The sequence below is a fragment of the Trichoderma camerunense genome, assembly GCF_050948025.1.
Source record: "Trichoderma camerunense strain CBS 138272 chromosome Unknown V8C40scaffold_2, whole genome shotgun sequence".
Classification (NCBI taxonomy): domain Eukaryota; kingdom Fungi; phylum Ascomycota; class Sordariomycetes; order Hypocreales; family Hypocreaceae; genus Trichoderma; species Trichoderma camerunense.
Window position 1 is genome coordinate 695,786 of NW_028145368.1, and position 18,811 is coordinate 714,596.

The 18,811-nt window shown below is 50.7% G+C and overlaps 7 protein-coding genes across 7 annotated transcripts; 4 read left to right on the forward strand and 3 right to left on the reverse strand.

Annotated features, from left to right (window-relative positions):
* Nucleotides 1-479: 479 nt before the first annotated feature.
* V8C40DRAFT_92239 (Metallo-dependent phosphatase-like protein) lies at nucleotides 480-3,485 on the forward strand. The gene is made up of 2 exons (XM_083223612.1): nucleotides 480-984; nucleotides 1,228-3,485. The coding sequence occupies exons 1-2, from the start codon at nucleotides 783-785 to the stop codon at nucleotides 3,111-3,113; spliced, it is 2,088 nt and encodes a 695-aa protein (XP_083077637.1). The 5' UTR covers nucleotides 480-782; the 3' UTR covers nucleotides 3,114-3,485.
* On the reverse strand, nucleotides 3,486-4,505 carry V8C40DRAFT_92240 (uncharacterized protein). The gene has a single exon (XM_083223613.1). The coding sequence runs from the start codon at nucleotides 4,253-4,255 to the stop codon at nucleotides 3,857-3,859; it is 399 nt and encodes a 132-aa protein (XP_083077638.1). The 5' UTR covers nucleotides 4,256-4,505; the 3' UTR covers nucleotides 3,486-3,856.
* Nucleotides 4,506-6,031: 1,526 nt separating this feature from the next.
* On the forward strand, nucleotides 6,032-7,539 carry V8C40DRAFT_92276 (uncharacterized protein). The gene has a single exon (XM_083223614.1). The coding sequence runs from the start codon at nucleotides 6,402-6,404 to the stop codon at nucleotides 7,398-7,400; it is 999 nt and encodes a 332-aa protein (XP_083077639.1). The 5' UTR covers nucleotides 6,032-6,401; the 3' UTR covers nucleotides 7,401-7,539.
* A 907-nt stretch (nucleotides 7,540-8,446) lies between these two features.
* On the forward strand, nucleotides 8,447-10,507 carry V8C40DRAFT_232359 (major facilitator superfamily domain-containing protein). Its single transcript, XM_083213119.1, has 6 exons — nucleotides 8,447-8,692; nucleotides 8,786-8,852; nucleotides 8,915-9,081; nucleotides 9,152-9,280; nucleotides 9,353-9,424; nucleotides 9,485-10,507. Exons 1-6 carry the CDS (start codon nucleotides 8,531-8,533, stop codon nucleotides 10,388-10,390), a joined length of 1,503 nt encoding a protein of 500 aa, XP_083077640.1. The 5' UTR covers nucleotides 8,447-8,530; the 3' UTR covers nucleotides 10,391-10,507.
* Nucleotides 10,508-10,742: 235 nt separating this feature from the next.
* Nucleotides 10,743-13,013, forward strand: V8C40DRAFT_232360 (uncharacterized protein). The gene is made up of 2 exons (XM_083213120.1): nucleotides 10,743-12,431; nucleotides 12,498-13,013. Exons 1-2 carry the CDS (start codon nucleotides 11,441-11,443, stop codon nucleotides 12,815-12,817), a joined length of 1,311 nt encoding a protein of 436 aa, XP_083077641.1. The 5' UTR covers nucleotides 10,743-11,440; the 3' UTR covers nucleotides 12,818-13,013.
* Nucleotides 13,014-13,267: 254 nt separating this feature from the next.
* On the reverse strand, nucleotides 13,268-16,756 carry V8C40DRAFT_232361 (N-terminal binuclear Zn cluster-containing/DNA binding domain-containing protein). The gene is made up of 5 exons (XM_083213121.1): nucleotides 16,185-16,756; nucleotides 15,950-16,030; nucleotides 14,324-15,880; nucleotides 14,046-14,242; nucleotides 13,268-13,968 (listed from the first exon to the last, which is right to left on the reverse strand). Exons 1-5 carry the CDS (start codon nucleotides 16,634-16,636, stop codon nucleotides 13,367-13,369), a joined length of 2,889 nt encoding a protein of 962 aa, XP_083077642.1. The 5' UTR covers nucleotides 16,637-16,756; the 3' UTR covers nucleotides 13,268-13,366.
* Nucleotides 16,757-17,252: 496 nt separating this feature from the next.
* V8C40DRAFT_232363 (class II aldolase/adducin family protein) lies at nucleotides 17,253-18,573 on the reverse strand. Its single transcript, XM_083213122.1, has 2 exons — nucleotides 18,007-18,573; nucleotides 17,253-17,948 (listed from the first exon to the last, which is right to left on the reverse strand). The coding sequence occupies exons 1-2, from the start codon at nucleotides 18,260-18,262 to the stop codon at nucleotides 17,392-17,394; spliced, it is 813 nt and encodes a 270-aa protein (XP_083077643.1). The 5' UTR covers nucleotides 18,263-18,573; the 3' UTR covers nucleotides 17,253-17,391.
* Nucleotides 18,574-18,811: the final 238 nt, after the last annotated feature.

An 18,811-nucleotide genomic window follows, 5' to 3' on the forward strand; every position in this document is an offset into this window, starting at 1 on the left:
ATCACCAGGACCCTGGGCTGGGCCATAGAGGTTCTCGCCGGGGCTGAGAATACGGGGAAGAGCGATTTAAGTCGGGAGCTGGCGATGGAGATGGGATCATGGCTGGCTGACGGCCTTGCTTTTTTGTTCCAGGTTGCTATATTAATACTGGGAGGGCCCGGAGCTGGGCGCATCATCCCATTGTCGAGAATGACTCGTTCTAGCCTCGTTTCTTCTGTCTCGGCTCTCCATATTATTTCCTTTTAGCTGAGAGACATCCAAGCTTTTCTAACTCTACCTTTCTTCTTATTTTGAGCACGAGCATCTACCAAGGATTCATTCTGTCACGTTACTTCCTCTTTGACTCCAACTGCTGCCCATCCATTCCTCAGTTGACACAGACTGTCTCGTCTCAGCAGGCAGACGCAGCCAACAGTTTGGATCATCCCCAGCTGATTGGCACCGATGACCTCATAGCCTCAGCGCCCGCCACACCACTGCAAGTTTTACTTCCGCTGTCAAAAGAATTTCAACCCCTGGACCCCTAAAAAACTTCATTCGGTGTCGAGTCTAGCAAAGCCTCGTTGGAGCGATGCATCTTTGAGTTTTGACGATTCCTACGACTTTTTTCTGAGTCTTTGGTTCTTTGTCTTTTTTGTTCTGTTTTATTCTTTCTTCACTGTTCCTCCTCGCTGGTGGATTCCTGCTTTTATCCAGCCCACCTACATACACACAGACGGCATCTCCGAACCTAAAGAGAAAAAATAACGACACAAAATCATCACCACGCACAACATCCCACGATGCCTCGCCAACGCGGCGGCGGCCTCAATCGACGGCCATACCAGCTGATGCTGCTCGCCTTTGCATCTCTGACCTCCAAAACACTCGCCCTGCCCTCCGCAAGTCGCCTCGACCAGCAAGTTCTGCGCCCGATCGAGCCCGAATCCGATGCGCTACCACTGCAGCAGCGGAAACTCAGCGGCCGGTTCCTGCATATCTCAGGTGCGTTGCATTGCGCTGCGTGAAGTTAAAAATTTTTGTCTGCCTGCGATTGGCACACCAGATGCTTCTTTGCTTCTACTGGTGCTTCCACCTTATCTCCCGCTATCTTTGCAATCTCCAATTTACAATCTGCATGCGACGCTGCACCACCAATCGACTCTTGTCTCTTTGATTAGCTGATGCTACATTGCATCGATCTGGCATGATTGGCAGATCCTGGGCTGACCGTGATAATTGGTGCAGATTTCCACCCTGACGAACTCTATCGCGTGCACACATCTACCGAAGAAGGCATCGCATGCCACCGAGGAAAAGGATTGGCTGGGTCGTATGGAGCCGAAAAGACGGACTGCGACACTCCCTTCTCGCTTATAAACGCCACCTTTACCTGGATCGAGGAGAATATCAAGGATGATATCGATTTCGTTATCTGGACGGGCGACTCGGCCAGGCACGATAGCGACGAGCAGAACCCTCGGCACGAGCCTGAGATCCTGAGGACGAACCGCATCATCGCCGACAAGTTTGTCGAGACGTTTTCATCTCCCGAACATGGGCTCGAGATCCCCATCGTGCCTACTTTTGGCAACAATGACTTCCTCCCCCACAACATCATGCTGCCAGGGCCCAACAAGTGGTTCGCAACCTACAGTGACATTTGGCGTCGCTTCATCCCCGAAGAGCAGCGCCATTCCTTTGCGTTTGGCGGCTGGTTCTACATCGAAGTCATTCCCAACCAGCTTGCCGTCTTTAGCTTGAACACAATGTACTTTTTCGATCGCAATGCCGGTGTGGATGGCTGCGCCCATCCCTCTGAGCCCGGCTACAAACACATGGACTGGCTGCGCGTGCAGCTGCAGATTTTGAGGGAGCGAGGAGTCAAGGCCATTCTCATGGGCCACGTGCCCCCTGCTCGGACGGAGAGCAAGCAAAATTGGGACGAAACTTGCTGGCAAAAGTACACGCTGTGGCTCAAGCAATACCGCGACGTTGTAGTTGGCTCTCTCTATGGACATATGAACATTGACCATTTCCTGCTCCAGGATGAGAAGGAACTGACTCCAGAGCTCGGTCTCGACCAAGTCCGTACACGTGGCACCCCAGACGAGTCAATATCCATCTCATCCAAAGAGGATTATCTTCAGGAATTGCGGGACATATGGACGGACTTGCCCAAGGTTGTTACCCGTGACTTTGGTAATGAAGCCAATGAGGAAGACGATGAAGAGACGGAGCTAGGCAAGAAAAAGAAGAAGAAGGGGAAGAAGAACAAGAAGAAGAAGAAGCTGGGTAAGATCGGCGGCAAGTACGCTGAGCGATACCAGCTCTCCCTCATCACTCCAAGCGTTGTGCCAAACTACTTCCCCACACTTCGCATTTTTGAGTACAACATTACCGGAATCGAAGACGTCCCCGTGTGGCGAGATGCATACGATCAGGCAAATCGGCCCACGGCGTTGGAACTCCCGGAGGACACCCTTGATTACGAGAATCCAGAAGAAGTCCTAGTCGAGATTCTGAAGAAGAAGCACAAGAAGGACAAGAAGAAGAAGGACAAGTCGCGCAGACCACCCAAGGACCACGAACTGGTCATTCCTCTGGACCCGCCCAAGGGTTCGACTCCTGGCCCTGCCTACTACCCTCAACTCCTCACCTTGACTGGGTACACACAATATTTTGCCAACCTCACGCACATCAACGATGACCTCCCTGATGTTGGCGTCGACATCACCAAGTGGCGCAAAGGCAAACACGACAACAAGGAACCTAAACATGGAAAGCCAAATCCGCGGGAGTTTCAGTACGAAGTGGAGTATAGCACATTTGACGACAAACATTACAAATTGCCCGACTTGACAGTCAAAAGCTACCTGAAACTTGCCTATAGAATGGGCCAGAAGGAAGGCGGAAGCAAAGGCAAAACGTTGGACGCATACGAAGACGATGAAGATGTAGAGTCTGAAGCAGACGAATACGCAGACAATGAGACCGGACCATCATTCAAGAAGGGAAAGGGAGACAAGAAGAACAACAAGAAGAGCAAGAAGGAAAAGAACAAGACCTGGCTGCACTTTTTGAGCCATGCCTTTGTTCGCACGGTACCGAAAGAGGAGCTGGAAAAGATGTGATTAACATATCACTTGTCGCCTTTCTTTACTCTATCCATCTCTTTCTTATACCCTTTCTCTCTCTCTTGTCAATGATTGGTTGGTGTTGGGACTGCTAGATTGCACGGCCTTGGCGTTTGTGATTCATATGCGTATAAACATCACGTCAGTGACGAGGTGGTATACCGCATTTTCTTTTTGGCGGAACAGACCGCATTATGGTCTAGGAGGAGGCATTGAAGCGAATTTTCCTCATACATATCACGGCATTGTTATTCCCCTGGTATTGTACCAGTGTATTTTTACGTTAAATCGTATGGATATATACATATACCCTTATTCGAGTTAGTAGTATCTCATGGAACGAACTGTGTTCATATTTCCCAAGTATTAATGAAAGATCTGTATATACATGTACACATGTGCAGCGTAGTTTGCATGTCTTAGACATACAGTGATGTCATCTCACCATAAACCCGTTTGTCCCCCTTTACCCCTTTCCGCTGAGGTCTCGTTGAAGTCGAGCCTCAAAGCAGCGTTCATTTCAAGGATTGCCCGTTTTACTCCAGCAAATGATGTATTAGATTAGTGTTTTGGGTATTTAGCGATCGGCATGACATTCACGTCATGAGGAAATGGAACGGAATATACATCCGACCAGCAATTGCGATGCTTCATCGTTTAAAGATATCACAAAACCAAAAATATTGTCTTTATGACCATTAATACAATCATCTCGGGCCAGAACATGCAAAAAGAGCAGCCTAGACATACCATGATTCCAGCGGCCCCGGCTTGAGAGATGGAAACGGCGGCAAAGGAGACGGCCCTTGAGACGATGTCGTTGAGGTGGGCGACAAGGGTGAGGGCGATGCAACAGGCGACCTGAGCGACGAGACGTCGGTGACTTCGCTGGCGCTGTCGTCGTCGAGGCCAGTCTCCTTGAAGACAGATTTTCGGCCGCGCTGCAGTTTGTTGCTGTCGCTGCGGAAGAGCATCGCGTAGAGGCCCTCACCTTCGCGGAGGCGGTCTTGGGTCCGTTGGGAGTTGAAGGCGGGACGGGTCGGGTTGTTGATGTCGATGCCTGAGGAGGAGGAGGTGGAGGATGGGACGGAGAGCATGTTGGATGAGGTGGTGGCGGTGCTAGCAGTATTCATATTCATGGTGTTGAGTGAAAGATGATAGGGACTCAAATGGACGAGCGTGATTGATGAGTTGATGCGTAGAGATTGTTTATGGGAGGGTTGTATACGTGTTATGCAGTATATATAGCCATGTAAATGGACGGCTTGTTGACTGAACAACAAGAGTTTTACAAGAAACAAGAATTGAGCAAGATGCACCGTTTAAAAAGAAGCGAGATTTCTGAAACATGCAAAACGCATTTCCATGCAAGGGAGGCAAAGATAAAGCCCTTTTATCTTTTTATCTTTTTTTTTCAGGTTTAATTTACCCCGAGGGACTAAAAGATTCCCGCCAAGGGAGGGCCCGGCAACGATCGAATCTGGGTCCTGTTTCTGTTCCTCCATCATCCTCCCCCCCACACATTTTGCCTGGGCTGAGGTCAACGGTCAAGCCCAAGCATGTGGCTGATCGCTTTAGGGAGCTGGCATATGTGTGGCGTCACGTATGAGGTGTTGTCTTGGCATGTGGGAGGAAGCAATTAGCCGTCGCTAGTCACAGGCACCGATTTGACTGGGCGAGAGACAGAAAATGGTGACTTCACCGGGCAGGGGTGCTTGTCTGGGCTACGATCACGATCACGATCACGGCTGAGGGGGGATGTGCAATTTCGCTGTGCTAGTTCAGCACATGGGGATGGGCTTCAGATTTGCCGCGTTTGGATGCGGAGAAAGGGTTGTTTTGAGATGGAAATATGCATATGACGGGCTCAGCATCCGAGGTTACATAGATATGCCGTGTTGCACATGGAGATTTCGGTCGCATCACCGTTCCGTGTTTCACGTATTAGAAACGGAGAAAAAAATATTAATTGAATGAATGCGGATAAGAACTAAACAGCTTCAGGAAATGGTATTGCGAATCCTTCTGCATTCAATTGTGATCGACGCCTTATTACGCAAAAGGAGGAAGCAAAAAAGAACGGGGTCGCGCATTATTGAATCGAGGATCTTAGAATGAAAGAGCTGAGACATTATGGGACGAGGGCTGTGACGTCACGCCTTGAGAAGATGGTACGACCAGGAATTTTTGATGCATCTGCATGAGGCTTATCCTTATCTGAAGGGGAATGTTATGCGAAAAAAAAAAAAAAGTTGAATGGATGGGAAGAGGATAAAGTGCATTTTTTTGGTGTTTATGCGACCAACATGCGACATGCCGTTTGGGGTGACACATTGATGACATCGGACGAGCGTCAGATGGCAGACGGGATTGATCGTTCCCGTGTGGTTCAGTATATATTGGTTACAGGGGATTTTGGCCAATCGATTGGAATTTTCTGCTTTTTCTTTCTTTTTTGGCTGATGTTGCTTATCTGAGGGGTTGAATGACGGTTTGGGATTTAATACTTGTAGGTGAACATTCAGCGGGCGGCTGCATTGCTCCATATAAGAGCCCTGGCGTTGAAAACTGGTGTGAAACCATATGCCGTTTCCTAGAACACACCATACCGGCAATACTTTAGACAGCTATTCGGACATTTTTGAGTCGCCAAACACTATCTCTTTACTTTGAATGATATCATTTTTTCAACATTGCGCATCTGAAGAATTTAGCCGCCGCCAAAAGACATCCAATTGCATTTAATACCAATAATTACAACTCTGGATGACCTGCCAATCAAATTCTGGAACTCTCTTCTCTTCAATCACATACATCCAAGAGTCATGAAAAGGAAGGCCAACTACGAATATTGACAAGCAGTAGCTACCCTATATTTTCATACAACTTTACTATCGACCTAGTCCTCTCAAGAAAGCATTGCTGCTTTAACAACTTCTTGTATGGCGCCTTATCAACACCCCGCCATCCCACCATTAGCTCCGGAGTCATCATCCGGACTTCTCTCGGGCTAACATTCAGCGAATCTGTGATATATCACAGCCGGAATCACATGCCGGGGATGAAGTGATGTAGTTTCATAGCTTCAGAGCTCTCATATAGCTCTGGATTCCGCGCCATGTATAGCTCACTTACCTATGCCTGCTTATACATCAATCGATAAAGCTAGAGTGAAAGAAATCACACCTCCAACTTGACCTCTAGTCTTGGCATTCAATATCCAAGAACACCAACTTAGATACTGTTTAGACCCTATCTCATACAATACAACCAGTTATCACAGCCATGGCTCCCCTCGGTGTCAACTTCGCCTGCGCCCTCTACGACCGCATGGTCCCCCTAGCCAGCGGCGAAGTGCCCACCCCCGGCCTCAACGTCAACTTTGTCGAGGTCCAGCACCCGCGCGACATCTTTGACCGCATGGTCGCCAACAAGGAGTTCGACGTCTCGGAGCTGTCGGCCTCTGAATACGTCACGCGCTACGTCGCCGGCGACCGCAGCTTCGTCGCCATCCCCGTCTTTGCGTCGCGCGTCTTCCGACACTCCTTCATCTGCGTCAACACAAACATCATTAAGAAGCCCGAGGACCTCAATGGCAAGCGCATCGGCGTGCAGCTGTACAACATGACGGCGGCGGTGTACATCAGAGGCATCTTGAAGCACGAGTACGGCATTGACTTGTCGACGATTGAGTGGGTGCAGGGCAAGATGGAAACGCCTGGGTCTCACGGCCAGCCGTCAGTGCTTCCGCTGCTGAAGCCTGTCAATATCACCAATAATACAGACCCGACTAAGTCGCTTTCAGATCTGCTGGAATGTGGCGAGATTGCTGCTACCATTGGCGCTGATATTCCTGAGTGCTTGGGCCGCGCGCCTCATGTTCAGAGATTGTTCCCCAACTTCAAGGACGTTGAGAGCGATTACTACAAGCGAACGGGCATCTTCCCCATCATGCATTTGGTCGCCTTCCGCCGCGAGTTCTACGAGGCAAACAAATTCGTCGCATCAGCATTGTTCAATGCTTTGGAGGACAGCAAGGAGATTGCTCGAAAGCGAATGGAATCACTTGGTGCTCTAAGATACATGTTGCCGTGGCTGGGCAGAGATCTCGTCGAGATCAAAGAGACATTTGGAGGAGACTGCTGGCCATATGGCTTGGAGGAGAATAGGAAGACATTGGAGGCGCTGGTACAGTTCCTTTACGAGCAGAACATGATTGAACGGACAGTGCCTATTGAGGAACTATTTGCTCCGGTTCGACGAATCAACTTTCGCATTGGTTAGATGGGATGGGATTCCATCTCAAGTATGAATATGGCTTGTAGTAGACCTTAGTAGTGGGGATTTAGACTTGGATGTATTATGTAACTGAGATGAGTATTGATATAATAAATCCCCACGGATTATACAGTTATATAATCTTCCCCATCAACTTGTGACATCTTGTGACATCTGTCAAAATAGTTTAGCATGTTTCCATCCCCAACATTGAGTCTCTTCCCCGGATTCCATCCCAACTCTCCGGATCTCTCCTCCGCACAAGTCCCTTCGTACTCGTTCTGCATTTGGCTTAATCGCTGTACCCCGCAATCTGAATTTAGCCCTCCGAATAGAAAAAACAAATCTGTGTTGCGATGGAGAACGCCAAGTCGGAGCGCCAAGTCGGAGACTGAGAGACGCCAAGTCGGAATACATTCCAACAAGTACCTCCACAGTTCCTCGGAGCGTCTCTCCGGATTTAGTTCAGAACTATCGCAGACTCAATTCATCCCACACAGCCCTACCCCGACCGAGAAAACTCACTCAATAGATTCCAGCGTAATCCTGTCACAACTTTAAAATTTTCTCTTCGACTTTACCAGACTATTGGATCGACACGTGGTCACCAACCCCCCCTACCCTACCGCCAAAACGAACACCCCGGATGAGACATCCCCATGGCAGTTTTTTTATTAGTCCGTCTTTCTCCTAGCCTCTCTCCTAGATCTCGCTCTAAAGAAATGTCAGAAAAAAGAAAGAAAAAATCGAATCAATAATTACAAAAACACATACATCCAGTGCTTATTACCCCGGAATCCCCAATTCCCCGCGGTCGGCGGACGCGGGGCATTAACAACCGGGCTTATAATAAACTCCTCCCCCCTACGCCCAGCCGTGGCTCATCCGCATAACTAGCACACAATAACGCGATGGGCGTAAAAGCGGCCTACACCGTTCTTATCGTGCTTCAATACTACGTCGTGTTATATCAACCCATGTTCTAATCCCTCCCCCCTGCGTTTTCCCTTTTATACCCGACGTCGCCTCCAGCCAACACCTTTCCCTTTTCCTTTTTTTTTTCTCTCACTCATCTCAATCCCTCTTTCACCTTTTGCTTGCTCAAGACAATCTTCTTCAATCGCTTGCATCCAGCAATGGCGTTGAAAGCCAACCGCGTGGCACCTGCTGCGGCCCATGTGGAGGAGAGCCCGTCCGGGTATGAGAATGAGAGCAAGGAGCCAATCTCGGATCTGAAGCTTGATGCCCACGGTCTGCCTCTGGTCCCGCAGCCGAGCGACCACAAGGATGACCCTTTGGTATGTTTGTTGCCACCATTCCTTATGAGAGCATCGAATATTGAGTGAGAGAGAGATGGTCGCTAATTAATGTTTTTAATGTGTTTTTTATAGAACTGGTCGTACTGGTACAAGTGCTTTGTCCTTGGTCTCCTCTGTCTTCTTGCCTTTGTCGTGCAGTGTAAGCTCGTTCATCCCAATGTCGATTTTGCTCATGTTGTAACACGTTATTCGCGAATATAGTCGGTGCCGGCATGGTCCCCGCTGCATTCGGCCCCATTTCCGTGAGCTACGGAGTCACGAAGCAGCAAGCCAGTTATCTCACGACATCGTACACACTTCTCGGCGGTGTTACGCCCCTGCTCATCACTCCCTTTGTCAACCTCTGGGGTAGACGCCCTGCCTACTTGGTACGCGAAAAAATGTCTTTTTTCCCCATGCTAGCGATATATCGTCTGCTAACATGAGTTTCTGAAATAGCTCTTCACGCTGATTGCTATTGGCGGCAACATTGGCTCGGCATACGCGCCATCATACGGTACTCAGATTCTGTGCCGATGCGTTGTCGGTATCGGTGCTAGCGTTGCTCTGGCTATCGGTGGTGCCACGGTGAGTTTCTGCTCTTTATTCATGAATATCTGGTAGTATAGACGGCGATGCTAATATGATATGATGTATTAGATCACCGACATGTTCTTCCAGGGAGAGCGTGGAAAGTACATTGGTTTCTACGCCCTGGCCTTGACCAACGGCGTGAGTTGCTCTCATCATTTTCCTGTTCCCAAGAAAGACCCTGCTAACACACTCCGATAGCCGCACTTTGGTCCCATTGCCGGTGGTTTCATCGCCCAAGACCAGGGCTGGCGCTGGATCTTCAAGATCAACGCCATCATGATGGGCGGCGTCCTCGCCGTCTACCTCGTGGCCTTCCCCGAGACGCTCTTCTCCCGCACCGAGTTCAGCACGCTCGAGAACCGCAGCTACTGGGGCCGCCTGGCCTTCCGCGGCAAGGTCATTAACCGCAAGCTCAAGCCGTCCGACTTCCTGCACAACTTCAAGATGCTCCGGTACGTGGCCGTCGTGCTGCCTTGCATCTACTACATGACCACCAACACCTACGGCTCCATCGTCTTCGTCTTGACGGCGTCGAGTATCTCGGAGAAGCTGTATCACTTTGACGTTGCGCAGAACGGTCTGTTGCTCGGTGTGCCGCTGACTATTGGCTGTCTCATCGGTGAGGCTTGCACGGGCTGGATTTCCGATTGGTTGATCAACCGATATGCTCGTCGTCACGACGGTTACAGAAAGCCGGAGGCTCGTCTGCACTTGGCTCCTCTCGGTTTGTTCCTCCCAGCCGGTCTCATCATCCACGGTGTGTCGGTATCCAACGATGCACCCTGGATTGCCCTGGCCATCGGCATGGCTGTCGCGTCCATCGGTGTTCAGGCCGGAACGACTCTGACGTACTCGTACATTTCGGATTGTTACAAGCCGCAAGCCGCCGAGGTGTCCACCATCATCAACCTGTTCCGTCAGATCTTCGCCTTTACCATTGGTTTCTACGCGCTGCCGTTCGGTCAGAGCGCTGGTTTCGACGTTGCGTGGGGCGTGTTTGCCGTCATCAACTTTGTCGCGTGGCTGCCATTGCTGCTGTTGATCTTCCGCGGCGAGGAGATTCGCAAGGCTCAGGGCGTGCCTGAGATGCACCAGGACTTGTAGATGTTCGATCACGTAGAGTGGTTGAGCATGTACGGCGTAGATAATGTAGCTACTTCTCTTACACTGTCACGTATACGTCTAGCTGGCAGGTTTAATATAATGATGCATGCTCTATTATATCCTTCAATCAACTCTTCAATCGCGTCAGAAATCATATCATGAAACATGAAATCACATCACAGATCGTACCACGTATCATGCCATCTTCTCCACACTATGAGAGCTCTGTACAATGCGAGTTTCGTTAGCGTTTGATCCATGGATAGCTTTAATTCTGCTAAGATGAACCCCATAGCTCCAATTCAGCCTTTTGGTGGTCAGAAACGCTCAAGTGACTCCAACAACTGAGCTACCGAACGGCAAACAAGGGTCAGTGTCATTATAGCGTCCAAACTGGAGACGATTTTATCTCCCCGAACCTCTGCACCCACACACGTGCGCGGGAATATTTTCCGAGCCAATGAATTATTAGCATGATCTTGCCCCTCACCGGAAATCATCTCCGGATATAATTCTCCCAAGCTCCCAGCTCTCTTCGTATCGAATAGTATCAACATCACAAGCTCAGTACTACCCCACGCCTCCGGGCTCCGGAATCCGCCTTCCGCCCCCAAACCATCCCCCACGACCTTGAGAGATAGCCCGGCAAATAATCTGGAGAGCAAGCAAAAAACGAAGCGGCGTGAAACATAGAACCGCAAGAAACTAAGATTTCAACCAAAATAATCGCCAATTATCTTTTTGCCGCCATTTCCGAGAAGCTGAGACGAACCGTCTGACGAACCCGGAAAGATGGAGCTACTATTGATCTGACCGTTCTTCTCGGAACTCTTCCCCCCATTCCCATCTTTCTCTTCTTCTTGTCCCATTTCTTTCTGCTTTTTCTTTTGTGTCTTTGTTTTCGAACTCTCTTCAGCGGCAACTATATAGACTAAGCAGATCTCGTGCTTTTCTACTTTGCATCTTTCTTGGCATACAGTAGTATACAGTCTTCTCCCCCCCCTTCTCCACCTCGGGTAAAGAAGCAAAGATCGAAATCAAACAGCAATCATGGCTATAGTCAGCAAACCGACGGTCTCACCAGACACCTTCACCGTCGCCATCCTTGGCGGTGGTATCGGTGGTCTTGCCATGGCTCTCTCTCTGGCTACACAGGTTCCTTCTCTCAAGAACATCACCGTCTACGAACAGGCACCGGCTTACAAGGAAATCGGAGCTGGTATCGGCATCGGCGTCAACGCAGGCCGCATCCTCAAGCGCTACGGCGTCTTCGATGCCGCAAACGCCATCTCGGGCGACCGCAACGGCATCCACCGCAGTTTGAGACGCTGGGACAACGGCGACGAGATTGTTCAAGTCAGCGCCATGGACGAGGACGAGGCCAACGGTGGCGTTCGCCAGTTGAGCGTCCACCGCGCCGAGTTTCTGCAGGTCCTGTACGAGCATATCAGGGACACGACGTGCGCCAAGCTGGAGACGAACAAGCGGGCTGTTGAGATTGTCGATGATGCAAAGGGCGGCAAGGCAACCGTTCACTTCGCCGACGGTACCAGTGCCACTGCTGATCTCATCATTGCCTGTGATGGCATCCACTCCAACGTTCGCCGCCAGCTTTCCAAGGCCACGGACATGGTGCCGCGCTACTCAGGCCGCGTCTGCTACCGCGGTCTGTTGCCCATGTCAGCCGTTGAAAAGGACTGGCCATACGATTCATTCGCAATCTCATGGCTGGGACCGGACAGGCACTTCCTCGTCTTCCCCATCTCTCAGAACAAGACGCTCAACGTCGTCGCCTTTGTGAGCAAGCCAGAGGCCGAGCTCGGTGATTTGAAGGAGAGTTGGTCAAGCACCGCCCCGCGATCAGAGGTTGAGAAGGAATTTGCTGGCTGGGAGGAGACGGTTCAGAAGGTGGTTCACTCCATGGAGCCGAACCCTGGCAAGTGGAAGCTCAACGACCGCGAACTTCTCAACGACTGGGTGTACCTGGGTGGAAAGGTTGCCCTCAGTGGTGATGCCGCTCACGCCATGCTTCCTCACCAAGGTAAGAATTCTCTCCAATCCCGATAAATTTAGGCACGTATAAGAGACTAACCTCTAAATGTTACAGGTTCCGGTGCCGGTCACGCAATCGAAGACTCATTCGTCATGGGCCAAGCCGTCAAAGCCTTCTTCGAAAAGCCTTCTCTCGGCCTAGAAACATACATGAAGCTATACCAAGAGACAAGACTGCCTCGCGCCCAAAAGGCCCAGCTGACATCCCGCCAAGCCGGCGACGTCTACGAGATGCAAGGTCCCGATTTCGACGGCCTGCACTTTGACCAGCGCCTGCAGGTCATCCACGACAAGTTCAAGGACCGCATGACTTGGGTCTGGGGCCACGACCTGGAGGCCGACTTCGTCGCGACTCGTACTCGTCTTGGGCTTTAAGGGGCTCGTCTTGGGCTTTAAAGGGGAACAGGGGGGAATTTTTTACATGTAGTTGAACTTTTGGCATATGGTTTTCGTTTCTGGCTATAATTTTCCTTTGTATGTTGTATATGATATCACTTGGGTGTATTTCTGCTACGAACTTATACAATGCTGTCATTGGTACATAGAACGAAATATAAAAACATGAATACCATAGTAGAAAAAGCGTGAACACGGGGTATATGTAGGCTTGGGATTGAGCACTATGGTGGTTTGGCGAGCTGCTAAAAATAGTTAAAATGCACAATAAGCTTAAATCCCTTGATCAGATTGCCCGGTCACGTCGTATTCCTCCTGCATATACCTGGGTAGTTGGGAACCAATCATTCACAACCGATCAACACTGACCGTAGGATTGGGCAACTTTATTTTGTGGAAAGAACCATCTTAACAACCTTGAAACATTGGTGAGAAAACTGATGGAGTATCATAATAATCGACAATGCCTAGTGTGGTATTATACAAAACTTTCTTAAATGATTGAACAGCACCAGAATAGCCAGGCATTCATCCTTGCGCCCAGGGATCCAAAAACCCAGGCCCCCACCCACTGCTATCTAACAAAGCGCTCTGTATGACGGCAAACTCGTCATCAAAGCCAGCCCACATGAATCCATCGTCCCCGTATTCCACTCCCCGATCGGTGTTGTCTTGCTCTTGATATCCCTCCCCGTTATAGTAATTGACCCCGCTGTGTTCCTGGCCGTGCTCATGTACGGCCATGGATCCTTTGCCTATACTTCCGCTGGTGGCTGAACCAGCATTGCTGCTGCTCTGGTCAGAGTCAGTTGTGGAGCTTGCTGTACGGGCCTGGCCGTAACTTGATGCACCATCCTCCTTCACTGACACAGCTTGCTTACCACGCACGGCTAGTGGCGGCGCGTTGGCGGAGAGCGTTCCAATTGCTTGCAATCGTGCTTGCAGTTGTTGAAATGAGCGAACGTAGCGAGAGGCTAGGGGATGTATCTCGCCACCAACACGATTTAAGTGATCCGTACCCTGGCCGATGACGACGTCGATATCTGACGAAGGTGGTAGGTCAATCTTTGACCGCGACTGAGGATCCAGGTGCTGATAGACTAGCAAGACACTCAAAGCCGTGAAGACGTCTTATCGTCAAAGAAAAAAATTGTAAGCATGTTGATAAATAGTGTAGATGGGAAGATTATCAAGAGATATGACGTACAGTGTGAGTTATGCCATGAGGAAGACAAAAAGTTGTTTTGTTGTAAGAGATGCACTTGGTGGATTGCATCGTGAGCCGCCATGACACAACGTCTGATGCACAAATGTGCCAGATCAAGCTGAAAAGGATCGGATATGCGACGCAAAATATGGTACAGCAGTGTTTGACGGTGAATAAGGAGACGGATATGAAGAAATCTATCAAGTAACGACGTCAGTTAGCCGAATATCCAGTCCGAGTGGCAGTCAATATATCATAATTGTATAGTAATGACCTACCGCATGAGTAAAACGCTCCGCTGTCTCTCAAAATGCCAATCTGTCACGTCCGAGTCTGTGCGTAAATGTGGAGGCAGCATGCTCTGCCACACGACCAGCTCGCCATCTAGCTGGATCGACATGGCTAGGAGATCCGGTAAATCAGCTTTGATGCGAACCCTCGTGTCACGCCCTGCTGAAGACGAGGTACTGCTACCTCCAGCGCTACCGCTGCTGCTTGGGGTATTGTCGTACAAGGTGTCGAGTACCTTCGCAAGCAGGCGGCATTGGGTCACGATATGGTTGAAGTATTCAATCTTGGAAGGGACATTGCTAGGCTGAGTATACTTGGACTCTTCATTGAGGTATTCGTCATCAACCGCAAGAGGCAAGCCGACGCGAATGGCGGGTATATCGTGAATCGTGGGCGGCCGACCAACCTTGATGCTGACGAGGCGGTCGATCACGAAGCAGCCCCACCACACACGCTTGCGTATCTCCTGCTCGATAATATCCTTGGTGAAGTTGGTAGAATCGAGATAGAGCCCCAGCTCTTGTGCTGTGCGGATTGCCAGCCCAATAACGGTCCAACAATGATTGAGTTCCAACGAGCCGTGTAAATAATGACTCATCAGCAGCAATGCCTGGACGAGCTCAATCCTGGCTTGTAAGATGCTGGAGAATGCCAACATCTTGGCTCGTTTGAAAAAGCGAGAACGGTCCGGCTTTGTTGGTGCCGCGCCGGCTGGACTTCCATGATATGGAGGACGGATCTGCACATGCTCGCTTCCAAATGCAAATACCATGTTGACCAACCCCAGCCAGGCCAAGTTGTTAGGAGCCGCCTCTTCACCGCCCACGTCCTTGCTGAGCCACAGTTTCGAATAACGGTGACGAAACGTTCCTTCATGTAGACATGGATTCAGTGGATGTCGATGTTTGAAATATGATGTCACCAAGCGGTCGGCTAATGATCGCTGGGGTAGTTCAAACAAGTCACTACTTCCACTGCCGTCCCCTATTCCGCCCCCAATACCCAGAAGCTCTTCGAATACGACTGTTGACGGCGACGACTCTGCCAGGGATTCTGAATTCAAGCCACCCATTCCGGATGCCTCTGCAATACTCCTTCTCGCGGTAACGGCGTTTCCTAGTCGTCCTGTCGTCGAGGCTTTGGAATTTGTGGTGCCACCGGTTGTGGCACCTGTTGTAGGAGTTCCGGTAGTTGCTACTGAGCTGCCAGCTGTAGCTTCAGTGGTATTCGGTGACGTTACTTTTGTGATGAAATCGAATGCTGATGACTCCCCAAAGTACTCTCCCGGCAAGGCGGAATGGCTACTCCTTGGTCGATCACTGGGAGGGTTGCCGTCAGACGGGCGTGGTCGACTGCCAGGTGCCGTCGAATGTTCGTTGAGTAACATGCTCCGGTCATGGTGGTGTTCTGGTCTCCCGTCTGCTGTAGATATAGGTGAAGAAGGATTTGGGTATTGGTGTTGCCGCGGACCGTCGCTTGGATTCCGGTCAGAGGATAGTCGCGGAGGAGCGAAAGGCGATTCCTTGGAGTAAGTGCTCTCATGGCTGCAGGGATAGGGGCATTTAGTTGGGGATACGAGACGAAGGGAGTGTCAGGTTGTTAACAAGACTTACGGTGAGTGAGAGCCCTGAGGTTGCTGGTTGGCTATATGCTCTTCAAGCATACGGTTCCGTGCTCGTAGATTTTCAATGTATCTATGAGGCGGGTGAGTAAAAGGGGGGAAGGCAACAGGGGCTTATGACTGGTTTATTTGCAGGCCGTATAAAGATAGGTGGGTTTTTAAGCAAGGGGAAATGAGAGAAAGTGAAAGATGAATGAGAATTGTAGACAGAAAGACAGATAACATACTCTTGCGTCACGGAGATCTTGGTTCGTTGGGGACTGTAGACACACTCTTGGCGCCGCTCCTTGCACGGCCCGCACGAGGGTCGCTCGCCATCGCAGCGGTTCTTCTTGGTACGACAGAGATTGCAAGCATAGCCAATGCGGCGCCGTTTCGTTGGGGGTTGCTGCTGCTGTTGCTGTTGCTCTTGTTGTTGCTGTATTTGGGGCTTCTGGTCGTGAGAAGAACTTGAAGATGAATGATTGATGATGTCGGGATGGCGGGAAGACTGCTGTGGTTGTGGCTGAGAATGAGGTTGATGAGGTAGCGGCAGCGCTTGCGGGTGGTGAGGTCGAGGTTGCGACTGTGGCTGAGTCTGCGGCTGCGCGTAGTCGTAGGGCAAAGGCAGATGATGGCCTCTCCCCGCGTCAACGGGGACAGACGGCGTGGGAAAGGGCGCGGTGGGCGAGGCAGCCATTTAGCCAGTGCTCGGTTCGGTCCAGTCAGCAGACAAAAGCAAACCGAAGGCTCTCCACCAGTCCCCAGCTGAGAATGGAAACGAAGATGAGCGGACAAGTGATCCGGGCCTCGCGATCGGAGTACGGAGTCGAGGGTTATAAATGCGAGGTGAGCGGTGCTTGGCGGTGGAACATCCCCACGCCGCCCTAAAACCGTGCGGGGATTTGCTCGCTCTAGGCCGTCCACCTTCTGGGCTCAGTACATGTACAGTTAGGTAGGTTCCATTGCTAGCGGGAGGACTGGACGGACGCTACAGTGCAGATGTACAGTAGTCGGGGGTGCTAGCTCGATGCATCTTCAGTGGCAATTAGCGTTCAGCCTTCTGGTCGGCTGGGGGGGGGGGGGGTTACTTTACAGGCTACATAGGTACTGTACAGGCGCTACTGTACAGGCAGCAGAGATCGGCTTAGCGAGCGAGGATTACGCCAAGCCGAAGCCATCGAGCCGCATCTACCGAGGAAGATGAAACAGGGGACGGAGACACATGCATTAACAACAGCCATGCAATGCCATGCAAATGCCATGCAGGGGGGCCTGACAACGTTGTAATAATTCGTATTCAGGTTGCATTTTAACACCCAACAGCATTTTTGATGTTGCAACTGGAACCTTGGAAATCAAAATTATTCTGTACATGCATCCAACCAACAGCCAAAATCACATGCATGCTGCTCAACAAAACATCCATGATATCAATATGTACATAACATAAAATCACACCGAGTTCTTATACAGCGAGTGCCCCTTCACCTCTGCCACCCACAGCGGCCACGGTTTCGCTGCTCCCGCAATCGCCGTCATGCCCGCATCGTGAGCCTCCCGCTCGGTGAAGAACTGCACATCCTCCATGCCTCCCGAAAGCCCCGCGGCCGCTCTCTGAATCTGCGCGTTCTGCTGCGTGTAGATGCTCTTGCTAATCGCCATCTCGATGTTGTTGGCCGTCGCCACGAAACCGTGTCCACGCATTAGCGCAACTGGATATTTCGGCAATCCTTCGCTATCAACAGGGCCCAACGCCTTGGCCAGGGATGCTCCAGCCCCTGTGCTGCGGACAAGCATGTCCTGACTTGCTGACGGATCCTCACGATACACCGTTGCGGCGTCCCAGACGGGAACGGACGTGCCTAGGAAGCCGGCCATGTGGAAGCAAGCCCGCAGAGGCGTTGACGAGATGGAGAATGGGACGACTTCAAGTGAGTGAGAGTGCACGACTGACTGGACCTTGGGGTATGCCTTGTAGATTTCAGAGTGGATGAAACGCTCTGAGAAACCTGCGATTATCTCCCAATCAGCAAAAATCATCCGCGTCTGGTGTCCCGGTAAACCAACCTCTAGGCGCATCTTTCTGGAGTGCTTCTCCAGTTTCGACATTATACAGCACCATGTCGTCTGTTGAAGATACAAGCGCGGGTGCCATATAACGCGACATCATAAACACCGACTCACTCAGACGCACCGACAGATGACCATACGCGTCCACCACATTGTAGTAGTGCAAGATGTGGCATCCATGGATATACTTGCGTATCAATTCCAGCTCATCAGCTGGCAAGCGATGGTTCTTGCTGCCCGAGTTTGTAGCCATTGTAAGGAGTAACTTCTCACGATGACACGAACGGGCTCAGCTACGCGTATTTTGTCTGGTAGTGGATGGGATGCAACGGGATGAGCAAATGGCTTAGCCAAGGTTAGGCAGTGCTTCTAGACGACTTCCTAATCCACGCAGGGAATCGGGAATTAAAGAGGCGCACAGACGGATCAACAACAGCCTCAAATACCGTCGACGCGGGTGTTGATTTCGACCGAAAGACACTGTAATCAACAACAATAACGCCGTTGCTAGTGAACAAACAAGTCGGGGAGATAAAAACAATCGTGGCGCCGGAGATGCACTCCGCGAGACTAGCCAAAGCGGGGCAAGGCGCCGTCAGATGGGAAAAAAGATCCAATTCTCGTACTCCAGCTGAGGCGCAAAATAAAGCAGCGACAGGTGGAGAGACGCCAAGATCTGTGGATTCTGGGGTTCAATTGTTTCTGGACTCGTCGGATTCAATTGCTTTAGGCTGACGTGGGGCGGCTGTGATAGTTCCTGTTCCTTGAGGTCCCATGAGCAGCGGTCTCGGAACTTGCACGA

Excerpts from the sequence above, each read along its gene's own strand:
- V8C40DRAFT_232361 (XM_083213121.1), bottom strand. The coding sequence starts at position 16,636 with ATGGCTGCCTCGCCCACCGCGCCCTTTCCCACGCCGTCTGTCCCCGTT. Across the intron at positions 16,031-16,184 it reads AAGATCTCCGTGACGCAAGA|ATACATTGAAAATCTACGAG; the intron begins GTATGTTATCTG and ends CCCGCCTCATAG. Across the intron at positions 14,243-14,323 it reads CGGAGCGTTTTACTCATGCG|ATTTCTTCATATCCGTCTCC; the intron begins GTAGGTCATTAC and ends GTTACTTGATAG.
- V8C40DRAFT_92240 (XM_083223613.1), bottom strand. The coding sequence starts at position 4,255 with ATGAATATGAATACTGCTAGCACCGCCACCACCTCATCCAACATGCTC.
- V8C40DRAFT_232360 (XM_083213120.1), top strand. The coding sequence starts at position 11,441 with ATGGCTATAGTCAGCAAACCGACGGTCTCACCAGACACCTTCACCGTC. Across the intron at positions 12,432-12,497 it reads CGCCATGCTTCCTCACCAAG|GTTCCGGTGCCGGTCACGCA; the intron begins GTAAGAATTCTC and ends TAAATGTTACAG.
- V8C40DRAFT_92239 (XM_083223612.1), top strand. The coding sequence starts at position 783 with ATGCCTCGCCAACGCGGCGGCGGCCTCAATCGACGGCCATACCAGCTG. Across the intron at positions 985-1,227 it reads CCGGTTCCTGCATATCTCAG|ATTTCCACCCTGACGAACTC; the intron begins GTGCGTTGCATT and ends TAATTGGTGCAG.
- V8C40DRAFT_232359 (XM_083213119.1), top strand. The coding sequence starts at position 8,531 with ATGGCGTTGAAAGCCAACCGCGTGGCACCTGCTGCGGCCCATGTGGAG. Across the intron at positions 9,082-9,151 it reads GTAGACGCCCTGCCTACTTG|CTCTTCACGCTGATTGCTAT; the intron begins GTACGCGAAAAA and ends TTTCTGAAATAG. Across the intron at positions 9,281-9,352 it reads TGGCTATCGGTGGTGCCACG|ATCACCGACATGTTCTTCCA; the intron begins GTGAGTTTCTGC and ends ATGATGTATTAG.
- V8C40DRAFT_232363 (XM_083213122.1), bottom strand. The coding sequence starts at position 18,262 with ATGGCTACAAACTCGGGCAGCAAGAACCATCGCTTGCCAGCTGATGAG. Across the intron at positions 17,949-18,006 it reads CCAGAAAGATGCGCCTAGAG|GTTTCTCAGAGCGTTTCATC; the intron begins GTTGGTTTACCG and ends AGATAATCGCAG.
- V8C40DRAFT_92276 (XM_083223614.1), top strand. The coding sequence starts at position 6,402 with ATGGCTCCCCTCGGTGTCAACTTCGCCTGCGCCCTCTACGACCGCATG.